This window comes from Mirounga leonina, unplaced genomic scaffold (assembly GCF_011800145.1).
Source record: "Mirounga leonina isolate KUSES-001 unplaced genomic scaffold, KU_Mleo_1.0 Mir_127, whole genome shotgun sequence".
Classification (NCBI taxonomy): domain Eukaryota; kingdom Metazoa; phylum Chordata; class Mammalia; order Carnivora; family Phocidae; genus Mirounga; species Mirounga leonina.
Genome location: NW_023270316.1, coordinates 33,719,405 through 33,732,927, shown reverse-complemented (window position 1 = coordinate 33,732,927; position 13,523 = coordinate 33,719,405). Strand labels below are relative to the sequence as shown.

The 13,523-nt window shown below is 35.2% G+C and overlaps 1 protein-coding gene across 1 annotated transcript in view; it reads left to right on the top strand.

Moving 5' to 3' along the window:
• The window catches only part of PIBF1 (progesterone immunomodulatory binding factor 1), a 212,822-nt gene that overhangs the window by 127,352 nt on the left and 71,947 nt on the right, over positions 1 to 13,523 (top strand). Inside the window, exons 12-13 of the mRNA XM_035003244.1 lie at positions 2,378 to 2,528; positions 9,021 to 9,111. Coding sequence (XP_034859135.1) covers positions 2,378 to 2,528; positions 9,021 to 9,111 — 242 coding nt within the window. The remainder of the gene's footprint in view (positions 1 to 2,377; positions 2,529 to 9,020; positions 9,112 to 13,523) is intronic.

The window sequence follows — 13,523 nt, the reverse complement described above, 5'->3', positions numbered from 1 at the left end:
TTCCTGCCGAGCAGGGAGCCCGATGTGGGACTCGATCCCAGGACCCTGAGCCGAAGGCAGACGCTTAACGACTGAGCCACCCAGGCGCCCTTTTGTCTCTTTTTAAAGCAATTATTGACCTATAGTTTTGTATTATCATTCTATTATTTAAAGGAAGGAAATATCCACTGTGAAAGCTTAGTATCTAATGGATTTCTAAAAGCAGCTGCTGATCTATTTTATGCATTCATGTTCGAACTCAAATGTTCATGTATTGGTTTTTCCTAAAGAATCTTTCATATGATAACCGTCCATAGGTCCAATAATCAAGATCTTCTTTGGCTTTTCAGAAACAGTAATAAATGTATTTATAGCAACCACTCAGACAAATCCACAGTAAAAGGGAATTCTCCACCATAGAATACAGAGGTGTTAGGTGTTTCTGGCGGTCTCTCCTCTGTGTTATGAAGAGAGAATTTTAAATTGTATCTCTCAATTTAATACTACTTTTAAAATCTCTAATTAAAATAATACTTTATAAATACCCCATCTTCAACATTTTGATTGTTTATCTCTTTAGATATCCACTTCTGCAGTTTTTCATTGTGTGGTGTTTTTACTGAGGGAGGTGGGGTACAGATGAAAAGTATCAGCTGTGCTGTGAGAATAATCATTTAGCAGTGTCCTTACTGATCCTCTCTTTTGACTGTGGAATTATTGTCATCAGCCACCAAAGTCTTAATGAATTACATCTCAATATAATAAATTATACGAAAGCTCTAGATTATTTCACTGACTAGCAATTTAGTTATAATGAATTAATAAGTTTCTAGAGAACATATTCCCAGCTGGCAAGAATAAAGAAGAAATAATACTAAAAGATGAATTTTCTTTTTCTGATCCAATCAGGGATACTAAAATCATCCCATCATCATCATCTTTATAATAATTATTATCATAATCATCATTATTCCCATGTTACTATTTCTTTATCCTCCAAAGGAGTAAATGTGGAAGGTGGGGGATAATGTTCAATTTACTTTGGGGAGAAGTTTTGATGGAAATCATTAAAGGAAAATAAGATAGAATAGGTTAAGGAAACTGTAATTTCTCTTTGTAAAACCTGGAAATAGATCTGCATCTTTTCCTTTTTCCACATCATAGAAAGCATACAATCACATACATTTGTTAAGGGAACTTTATGTCATGAGAGAAAATAAGTTGTGTTAAAAATTGTTTCATTATAGAGAATTCTGAGCAATTAAGCAGGTGGATCTCTATGTCTGCGAGCCATTTAATACAACATTCTCATAATTCTTACGGTAGTAATAGTATTTTTCAGACTTACATACAGACTTGTATTCTAGGCACTGTGCTAATAAGCCCTGCGAATATATCATCTTATGTAATCCTTCCAACAATGTTTTGAGGTAGACCTAGAAAGAATAATGGCCTAAGATCCACAACTAGTAAGTGTCAAAGCCAGAATTGAAATACAAAGCTTTCTGGCTACAAACCCATATTCTTAACCATAATATTCTGTTGCTTCTAAGGAAATACTACATTGCTTATGCTGTATTGGGAAGCAAGTGTAATACCACTGCATAATTTAGTCTGTTCTAGTTAGTAAACTTTCTAGATAATTGGAGTGTAATTTAAGCATTAAAAAACATTTCCTGTGCCACTAGAAATATCTCCTATTTTTTTAGTGAATACATTATCATCATAGTGATTCCTTCAACGTATCACCATTGAAGAATGTAGGATTTTTTGTTCTTATACAAAATAACTCCAATTTCCATATCTCTTTTTTTATAATTTTTAAAATCCTTCCTTTCTATACAAAGGCATTTTTTGTTACTGCCCCAAGTGGCACTTCATATTTATCATTTTAATTTGTTGCCTTGAATTTATAATTGTTCAAGAAACCAGAAATCTCATTAAAACCATGGTAAGCATAGATGAAATAAGCTCTGATGGAAAACTGAAGGATGAGTATATCATTTTTACACACAGCTTTGTAAGCCTGCAAGCCTTTCTCCAGTGGCTAAAATGGCCAAATAAATGACCTTCTGGTAAGTATGGCACTCTTGCATTTTCTTAGTTCTAACAAGTAAATGCTAATCTTACTCCTATAACTATTTCAAAGTTTTAAATTTGTTTTTTATTCACTTCATACAATAACGTGCTTCATAATTTTCAGTTACAGATGAATGAATTATTTGCCTTAGAAATAAATGTATCTTACATTCTCAGTCATCTCAATTGAGCTACTTCTCCTCATATTAAAATCATTAGAAAAGGGAAAAAATGTGAAAGTATTTTTGTGTCACATATTTGTCTTAACTGTTAACCTTGTTTAATTCTGCCTTTGCAATTTTTTTTCTTCCACTGTTAGGTTTTAACTAAAGAATTTTACAGTCTCCAAGCTTCTTCTGAAAAACGCATTACTGAACTTCAATCACGGAACTCTGAGCATCAGGCAAGGCTAGACATTTATGAGAGATTGGAAAAAGAGCTCGATGAAATAATAATGCAAACTGCAGAAAGTAAGTCTCCCGCTACCTCACACACACAACTCTTTGCTGGCAGCACAAGGAACCTGGTATTGTTTCTAAAACCGCTTTGGTATATTTCTTTAAAATCCAGTTGGTGACTTTCAAAAAATATATATCTTACATCTTAAAAATTAGTTAATCTTAATTTCAGTAGTTGGCACTTAAAAAAATCAGTTAACTATGACAGATTTTATCTTTTCATTTATACAGTTCCTCATCGAACAATTAAATGTTTACATGTGCCAGGAACCTGGGGCTTTGGAGTTCACGTGATAATTCTACCTGATGAGAGCTTCTAACCTAGACCACTGGAAGAAGCAAACATATTGGGGCGCCTGGGTGGCTCAATCGTTAAGAGCCTGCCTTCAGCTCAGGTCATGATCTCAGGGTGCTGGGATCGAGCCCCGCATCGGGCTCCCTGCTCGGCGGGAAGCCTGCTTCTCCCTCTCCCACTCCCCCTGCTTGTGTTCCCTCTCTCGCTGTCTCTCTCTGTCAGATAAATAAAAAATCTTAAAAAAAAAAAAAGACAAATATATTGAAGATAAAGTAGTGAGATATGTGCTATTAGCAAGAAATAGGCGTTTCTCAGTGGAAATACAGAAGAGGTTCTAAGTTAATTCCACCTTGGTGGTGAGGAATACAGTACCTAAGAGGGAAGGTGACACTTTGAATGAGTCGTAGAAAACAAAAATTCCTTGAATATACCTGGTTATAATCCTGGACCTTCAATTTCTACTTCTTCTGTTTCCTCTTATTACACAATCTTCCTGTGTTATCCTTGGTGTTAAAGGAATATTTTAAATTAAACTTTCACCATTGACTGAGATGTTTGCTACAGCACATTATTTTTGTTTGAAAGTCAGAAATATCAGGGACTTTCTTATCAAGTGGGTTTAAACTTCAGTTGAAGTTGAAATTGAATTCGAATCTGTTTTGTGCACATTTTCTTGTAAAGGATATGTTATATTTGTAGGCCTATTTAAGGAAAACTTTTGTTTCATTCCTATCAGTATCTTTCTTCCACTTCTAGAGTCAATATCATAACTGCAAGTTTCCAAATTTGTCTTCAGTGTCTTCCCTGGAGTCAGAGGAATCTCTATAAAATACAGATTTGATTGTACCATACCCCTGCGTTAATGCCTCTGTCATCTTAAGATAGCATGAAGTCAGATTCCTTAGCACAACTTCTTGCATTAGACCTTCCTTTATCTTTCATGCCTTGCCATTCCCTATCATATCATCTTATTTTTTTATTATTATGTTATGTTAATCACCATACATTACATCATTAGTTTTAGATGAAGTGTTCCATGATTCATTGTTTGCGTATAACACCCAGTGCTCCATTCAATACGTGCTCTCTTTAATACCCATCACCAGGCTAACCCATCCCCCCATCCCCCTCCCCTCTAGAACCCTCAGTTTGTTTCTCAGAGTCCATAGTCTCTCATGGTTCATCTCCCCCTCCGATTTCCCCCCTTCATTTTTCCCCTCCTGCTATCTTCTTATTTTGAAAGTTCCATACTCCGTCTTATCTTCAGAATTTTGCATATGTCCCTCTGTCTAAAGAAATCAGGAGTAGAACAGAACTTCCTCAATCTGATAAAGGATACCTACAAAGAACCTACAGCTAATATCATTCCTAATGATGAAATAGTAAATGCTTTCTCTTTAAGGGAGAGTGAGTACAAGGCAAGGATTTCTATTTTTATAACATATGAAACATTGTAATGCAGTTTAAAATACTTTTTATATTCCATTTATATGGAAATGCAGGGGCCTAGTAAAAGGCCCACATTTAATAATACTAGTACACACCTACCAAAATGGCTGAAGTTAGAAAGACTGGTTATAACAATGTTAGTGAGAATATAGAACTGCAATTTGGTATAAAACCAAACAACCTATCCATTAATACAGCAATTCTATTCCTATGTATTTTGCCCAAGAGAAAAGAAAGCATATGCATACAAAAAGAGTTCTACCTGGATATTCAGGAGCTGTATTCATGATAGTCAAAAACTGGCAACAACCCAGGTGACTATCACAGGAAAATGGCTAATCAAACCATAATACATTTTATATTGTAGACCTACTACTCCTCAATAAAAAGAAACAAATTACTGATGTCTTCAGCAACATGGATGAATCTGAAAAACTTTATGCTTAGTCCTAGAAGCCTTATATGACTAAATTTATATAAAAATCTAGAAGAGGAGAAACTAATCTATAGTAAAAAAAAAATGCAGAACAGTGGTTGCCTCTAAGGATGGTTGTCACCAAAAATTAAATGGGAAAAGAGGGCGCCTGGGTGGCTCAGTCGTTAAGCATCTGCCTTCGGCTCAGGGCATGATCCCAGGGTCCTGGGATCGAGCCCCACATCAGGCTCCCTGCTCGGCGGGGAGCCTGCTTCTCCCTCTCCCTCTGCTGCTGCTCCCCTACTTGTGCTCTCTGTCAAATAAATAAATAAAATCTTTTAAAAAAATAAAAATAAAAAAATAAATGGGAAAAGAGATATTAGGGAACTTCCCAGGGTGTTGGAATTCTGTATCTTAACAGGGTTTGTGTTACACATGTGTATATTTCTCAGAACTCACTGAATGGTAGACTTAAGATTTGTGCCTCTTAACATATGTAAACTTAATTCTTTTAAAAAAGAACTATAAATAAATATTGAACTATAGTTGATAATTTACATGTTGAACTGTTGAGAGGTGAAGGACAGATGTCTACAGCTTACTTGGAAATACATTAGAAATGTAAGATAGATTCATAAATGTATATAGTGATAGATGTGTGATAAATTATGTACAATACAATGTTTAACTCAGAATCCAGATGTTGAGCTATATGGGTGTACCCTATAAACATCTTCTGGCTTTTCCAGATGTGTAAATATTTTCTTAATAAAATCTTTTTTTTTTTTTTTTTTTGAGAGAGAGTGAACACGCAACCCAGGCGGAGTGGGAGGGGGGTGCTGGCAGAGGGAGAAGGAGAGGGAGAATCCTAAACAGGCTCTATGCCCAGCACAGAGCTAGATGCAGGGCTCAGTCTCACCACACTGAGATCATGACCTGAACCAAAATCAAGAGTCAGACACTTAACTGGCTAAGCCATCCAGGCATCCCTCTTAATAAAATCTTTAGAAAAAATACAGAAATAAATTTTTGCTTTGCTATTGTTTAAACCACCTTAAAATCATCTTAGAATAAAATATATTTATACTTGGAAGATCAAGAAACTAGGTTCATCTCTATCCATTCACAATGGAAATTAGAATATTCCTATCCTTAAAGAATACTTAGTAACAAAAATTTCAAAGATGTAGTACAAAACATTCTTTTTTAGTACTACATTGTGTATAATTTTCAAAGGATCACCATCTAATACAGCAAATTTCAGCTGATATGAAGATGGTTAGACTTCATTTATTAGGGTGTAATCGTGGCAAATGACATAGCCTATTTATACTTGAATTGCTCTTTATAATTAAATAAGTGTATTATTTGGATATTTGAGGAGTTTAGTTTTCGAAGATCTCATCCAGTTGTTAGATGTATTGTGGGGCGCCCGGGTGGCTCAGTTGGTTAAATGTTGAACTCTTGATCTCAGCTCAGGTCTTGATTTCAGGGTTGTGAGTTCAAGTCCCACATTGGGTTCCATGCTGGGCATGGAGCCTACTAAAAGAAAGAAAGAGAAAGAGAGTATTGCCCAGAAGCTAAATAAATTCCAATATAAAAAGAAAACCAGATTCTGGAAACCTGCTGTCCATCTCATACTACTTGTAACCTCTGCAAGGCATTTGTCACATTTCTTGAGACACTGCTCTTGCTTCTCTAGAGTCACCTGCCTTTCTTTCTTCTCCATCGATTTTGTTGTCTCTTCTAGCTAAAGAGTTAGCTAACTGTTCACTGAGGGTTTTCCTCCTCAACAACTCTTTAATTCTTACTTACTTACCTTTTCTCTGGATAATCTTATCCCTTTCCACAATTTCATTTACTGTCTGTGGGCTAATGATTCCGTAGATCTGTAAAGAGTTCTTTTTTTTTTTTTTTAAGATTTTTATTTATTTATTTGAGAGAGAATGAGATAGAGAGAGAGCATGAGAGCGGGGAGGGTCAGAGGGAGAAGCAGACTCCCTGCTCAGCAGAGAGCCCGATGCGGGACTCGATCCTGGGACTCCAGGATCATGACCTGAGCCGAAGGCAGTTGCTTAACCAACTGAGCCACCCAGGTGCCCCTGTAAAGAGTTCTTGCAGTCATTAGAAGTGTAACATTTCTTACATTTTTTCTTCTGTCTATGAAACTTACTAATTTTCTTGTATTCTTGATCTGTTAATTAAAGTCTAATTACCATCCAACTTTTGTCAACCTTTATCTAGTGCCTTACCGCACCTCCACACCTATTCATTTGTCTAGAATCTAGCTTCTTTTCTTCATCCTCCATTGCTCTTAGGGACCATGTCTCAACTGGATTATTACTATAACTTGTGAGGGGTTCTCTATGCCAACATAGGCCATTCTTTTCCCCATTATTAGAAATTATTTTTCTACAATGTCAGCATCAACAATAGTCTTTTGGTCATGTCACCTTTTTATTAGTTCCTTGTTGACTGTGGAATAAAATAAAATCCAAACTCCTTAGCCTAACAAATAAGACTTTAGTTCCATTCCCAGTTGGAACTGAACCTACCTTTCTACTACTATTGTTCTCTAAGCTAACCCCATCCACTTGTCTCACAGTTACTAAAACTTCACAGCTCTGTGCCTTTACATGTGCACAGGCCCTCCTGTGCCTTCTCTGTGAATGTTAGTCTCCCCACACATTGTCCTCCTAATGCTTCTAGCTTAAGAAAAATGGTGGCACTCAGATATAGTTGCTCAGTGCTCTGTACTATTAAGACACATTCATATCTCTTTAGTACCATTTACCATGTTGTATAGTACATTGTTTCTGTACTTAAATCACCACTAGATTAGTTATCCCGTGAGTTATCAATCCATTAGGTATTAAACTCAAATTTAAGATGTCCATTAATATCTAACTGATGCGTTTTTGAGATGTTAACTACATTTACCTTCTTCCTTCCGAATTTAGAGACAAGAGTCAAATAGGTATCTAAATGCCAGCTCTAATAGAGGCGTTCTGCCATTCTGATAGAGCTGAATTGGAGAACTCATCTTGGATCTGAAGCCATGACAAACGATAACAGAATTGGCAATGGCATATGTCATCTCTTGCTTCCACATTTCCCTGACAACTAATAATTCTACCTCTGAGAACTGACCCTTGTTCGCCATGAAAAATAGGGATAAAATTGAAGGAAAACAGAAAAAATTTATTTAAAATTCTTAGTGTGCCATAAAAGGATCAGTCAACAAATATATGCATATTACAGTAATGGACCTGCAAATAGCTTCACTTAATAATGTGAACTATGTGACTTTGTTTTAAATCTGGAACACTTCTGAAAGGTTTCTCGGGAAGCCTGAGTGGCTCAGTCAGTTAAAGCGTTTGCCTTCGGCTCAGGTCATGATCCCAGGGTCCTGGGATCAAGTCCCACATCGGGCTCCCTGCTTCTCCCTTCTGCCTGCAGCTCCCCCTGCTTGTGCTCTTTCCCTCTCTCTTTCTAACAAATAAATAAATAAATAAATAAAATCTTTAAAAAAAAAAAAAGGTTTCTCTTTTTAATGTTAGAATAATGGTTGTTGTTAATAATATTACAAAAATTGTTATATATCATTGACTGCTTTAATTTGAGCTAGTAAACCTTTAGTTTTTATGGACTTTATTTTTTAATCCCAACTTACAGTAAAATTGCCATTGCTTTTAAACTTTTTAACAATGAAATGTTAACCTGTCAGTTAAAATTCCTTCTGAAAAAGAGTGGTGTGACAGTGGCAGAATTTAGAAGTAAATGGTTTTGCTGAATTTTTTTCTAATTAAAAAAAAAAGGCCACCAATACATTGTTAGTACTGCACATTTTTTTTCAGATTAGCCTACTTAAATGCACAGTTTCATTATTACTAACTTAGTTAAGATAAAGTTGTTCTGATAGAATAATGCACATCTTTCCTAATCAAAAATAGTCATTTCTTTTATTGAGAAGTAGTCAAATTGATGTTATCATTACTTATTTATAATTATATAACATACATTCCATGTAAAAAGCCTTAGAATCATTCAGAATAACATAGTGTCTATATTACTATGCTTTATAACAAGAAACTTTAACATGTCATATGATGCAAGCCCTTACACCTTTTAAAAATAAATGGAACAAATTTAAGCAACCATAAACTTTAAGAAATATGCTTCTACTTACAAATGGACTGTTTGAGATTATGCATTAGCCCTTTCTAATGTTCGTATGCCCCCTGATTCATTAGGATGACCCCTTTTTCTAATTTTCACTTCTGCCATGCTTTTTAAGAAAAAAAAAACAGACTTATTTTACATCATACACTTTAATACTTTTCAGTTGAAAATGAAGATGAGGCTGAAAGGGTTCTTTTTTCCTATGGCTATGGTGCTAATGTTCCCACAACGGCCAAAAGACGACTAAAGCAAAGGTAAAATCAATATAATATTTGTTTTACTTATCTACTCAAGCTAAATGTAATTACATTATGCTTTTTGATAATGTGCAAAGTTACTTTATTCTTAGTATGCATAAATATTAAATTGCTCACAAAATAAAGCATAGTAAGTTATTATCATGCATTTCATGTATTTTTAAGTGAGTTTAATGGTCAGTAAAATAGAAGTGTACATTAGAATTTTCCTAGAATTAGATTCAGTGGTAATGACACCATTTTAATTTTATTTTCACATTAATTTCAAGTGAGTTACAAATGCTTTTGTACCAACAGTTTTCAGGTTAAAATTAATTAATTATGCTTCCTTTTTCCTCTTGTTTTTTATTCAGCTATGTATATTCCTTGACATATATTTGAGAAAAAGAAAGAGGGAAGCAGGCAGAGAAAGAGATGAGATAGAACGTGTATTATGATTGAAAATGTAGAAGACTGTGAAGCCCAGAAAATTTGGGGGAGATCCACTCAAGATACTACTTAAGAGTACACTAAGAGAAAAATTGTGTCTATATTAATCAGTTTTCTGGTTGAGCTAGCTGATTTTTTTTTACCTAACTCCCTTCTCGCACTTTAATTCATCCTTCTGTGCAAAAACATCTCACTGCCCCATTTTCTACTGTATCAAATATAAATATTTCTGCCAGACCTCCAGGCCCCTCTACCTGGCCCCACCTCTCCAGCCTCATTTGCTTCTCTACCCAAAATGAGGGCAGTATATATCTGTGCTTATAAACATCTGTTTTCTCCATACCACACAATAGAGCATCTCTCTCATCTCATTAACTCTTGTTTCCCATGTCATTTCCCCAGCCATTTGGAAGGTTCCTCAAGGTCAGCAACTGTATCTTATTCTTGTTTATTCTCTTTCTTTATGTAGCATGATGTAAGATACCTAGTAGAATTGTCTCTTCATCTGAGTATTTGAGGATTCAAAGCTGCTTATCTTTTATTTTCATATGAGTTGATTGAAACATTTAGAGACATTACACACTGAGTAAGAAAAACAGTTCATCCCAACTTTAATACTTCTGTAGAAACTTTGAAGTGATGGCTCAGAGAATAGGATGTCTTTAAGGCCGTGATGTAAGATATATGCCATTTTATAACAAAACAAATGGATGCTTTGAATTTGTGTCCCTTACTGGTTAAAGAAAATATCTGGAAAAATTTTAGATCAAGATCTAGGTGACTGTCAAGTGTCATTTTGTAGCTGGAATGGTTAATTCTGTCTGGTGAAGATGCACGTATTTCTAAATTATATATTATTTGAAAAATCAGTTAAAGCCCCATCCCATTCCCATTCTCTGCCCACTCCCTCCACAGGTCACTAAGGGTGACCTCGGCTTTTTGTAATTATCAGCATATCACTGTTTTGGAGCATTATATTGCCTAGGGAGGAATAGAAATGTACTTTTGTGGGTAAGAGACTTCTTTGTCGGTGGTAAATGATTGGTAAATACTAAAAATTGAAATTTGAAGGAAAAGGTCTATTCTCTTCTTTTTTTAGCATATGAATCCTTCAAAAGAATCTTTGTCACAAGGGGGGAAAAAAAGAATTTTGCTGTTGTAAGTTCTTTTCTTCAGCCCTAAATGCTGAGTTCTTCTAAAATTGAAAGCAATTATTGCTGTTACCTTACTTTTTTTTAAAGAATTTCCAAAAGCAGATGTTGATTTCTTAATAATTAGAGTGAAGATTTAAGGAGCCACAACTGATTCATATTCTGAATAATCTTAACTATCCAAATATTTCTAAAGATTTTATCACTGAGCTATCTATGTGCCTTGAACAAGTGCCTAATGGGCATACTATTAATATCTCCTACCAGCTGGTGCCAGGCATTCGTCTCATGGTGAACCAGAGGGTTATTTTGAGGAAGTGCTTCTCAGGTCATCTAAACTGAGTGAAGGGAAAGTAAGTCTAGATATCCAAAGAGGACATTTATGCATTCCTTCGCCCATTCATTCAACATCTTTTATTGAGTGCCTACTGTATGCACAAAATTGAGCAGTGGCAAAGAGGGTCCCTCTTTTAGGGTCTGACACATTTCCAAAGTTTGCAAAGTCTATATTTCATTTTTTTTTTTTAAAGATTTTATTTATTTATTTAACAGAGACAGAGACAGCGAGAGCAGGAACACAAGTGGGGGGAGTGGGAGAGGGAGAAGCAGGCTTCCCGCTGAGCCAGGAGCCCGATGTGGGACTCGATCCCAGGACCCTGGGATCATGACCTGAGCCGAAGGCAGTCGCTTAACCAACTGAGCCACCCAGGCGCCCTATATTTCATTTTTTAATAGATATTTGTAAAGAAGTCAGTGGCTTTATGCTCTGTTTAAGTTTAACTTATTTAAGATGAAAGCAATGTAGCTTTTAAGAGAATCTGTATTTAATTCTTCACATTTAAAATTAAAGCACTGGAAACTGAAGGTACATTATAAAACAACTCAATCAGAACCACAAATGAAATGTTTGCGTAATAGTTTTCATTATACATTAGTCTATACCAAAATATATTAAAATTTCAAAGGAACTTATTTTCAACTGCTACACAATACATTCCATTCATACTGTGTTTGATGTAAAATCTCATACATTCAGCAAGCAGATTTAGGTATGTTAGGGTAATGCTTAATTGGAGTAAATTTCTGATTATAAAAATAATACATTTATTTTAGAAAATTGCTGGTAATCCTACCATCCAAAGATAACCATTCAAAATTTATATAGACACATATATTTTCTTGCATATTTGGATATTATTTTATGTAACGTGGAAGTTTAATTTTATATCTTATAATTCCATCTTGAACATTTTCTTGTATCATTGAATAGTCTTCAAAAAGATAATTTTTAATGGTTATCCAAAACTTTAATTTTTAGGACTTTGGTTTTTGAGTTTCATGTTAATAAATTCGATAGTCACTGAAAATTTTCACAGTCACTGAAAATTCTCAAGGTATATTATGAAATTAAAGTGAGAAAATGGATGCAGAGTTCATCACACAGTGCCTGGCATATAGTGGGTTATTCAGTAAAGGTTAGTTAGACCAATTAAGGTTTCCTAGAGTAAATTGCACAGTTGATTTTATTATAAGTCTCAAATCAGGCTTACTCATATTTTGAAGTTTCAATGGAGATAATCAACAATAACAAAATATCACATCAAACTCTTGCTGGGACAAAATTGTAGTAGGTTAAAAGGGCTTATACAATGAAAGTAAATTAAAATGAAATGGGCTCTTCTTGACTTGACTAAACTTGAAAATCTGAAGTAATGTTTTTGTTTCGGTCATGATTGTTTTGAAAATAGCAAACAAGATTTTCTGGTTGCATGTTTTAGTTATGCTCTTTAACCTGCAACTTAAATGGGTAACACCCAGGCAGTAACGTGGTCTCAGTGTGTGCTTCTCTGTTTGCTTTGGCAGATCTGAATGGATAGCCTTTTCTGAAGGTTCTAAACCTTTCAAATTGCAAGATTTACTGCATACTATAGACCTTTTGTTTTAGTTTCCATCTAGTTTTATAAAGAGCTTTAAGTTGAAACTCTCACAATAGACTGAGCTTTATAATAAAGGAAAAAACTAAAGCAGAGGAAACTTTTTTTTCCTCTAGCAAACTTTGGTATATAATGAAAATTTGGTTTTCTCTCTTTATTCTCATGTAGGTAAGTTCTCATTTTTGTCCTTGGGAAAAGTTGTACTTATTTCATTTGGGTTGGTTTTAAGAATAGTCCTTTAAAAAGTACTATTGGTCATGGTCAACTCGAAAGTTTAAACCTACAGAAGAAACTAGGGGAAGTATCATATGACTATAGATAATCAGCATGAGACCACTATTTGGTTCTCAAGAATTACCAGCAGAGCAGTAAGTACAGGCACCAACCTGAAGAGTTCTGAAGCTGGAATCATTCTGGCACTGGTGCCCTTTTATTGAACAATTTATTTTTTATGCCATACTAATAAGAGACAGACCTCTGACCTGCTAAACTTGAAAAAGACCAAAAAGCCAAGTGTTATTTCAGACAAGTAACTAATTAGCAAATCACTAAATAAATGCACTTGCTTAGGGGCGCCTGGGTGGCTCAGATGGTTAAGTGTCTGCCTTCAGCTCAGGTCATAATCCCAGTGTCCTGGGATCAAGTCCCGCATCGGGCTCCCTGCTCAGCCGGGAGCCTGCTTCTCCCTCTCCCTCTGCCTCTCTCCCTGCTCATGCTCTCTCTCTCTGTATCTCTGTATCTCAGATGAATAAATAAAATCTTAAAAAAAATAACAATAAATGCACTTGCTTATTTGGAGTTTTGACAATACTAAGAAAATCATACCAAGATTGAGGGAATTGGGACAGAACATCAGTTCTCCATTGTGCTTTGACATCTCAGATATAGATGAAGA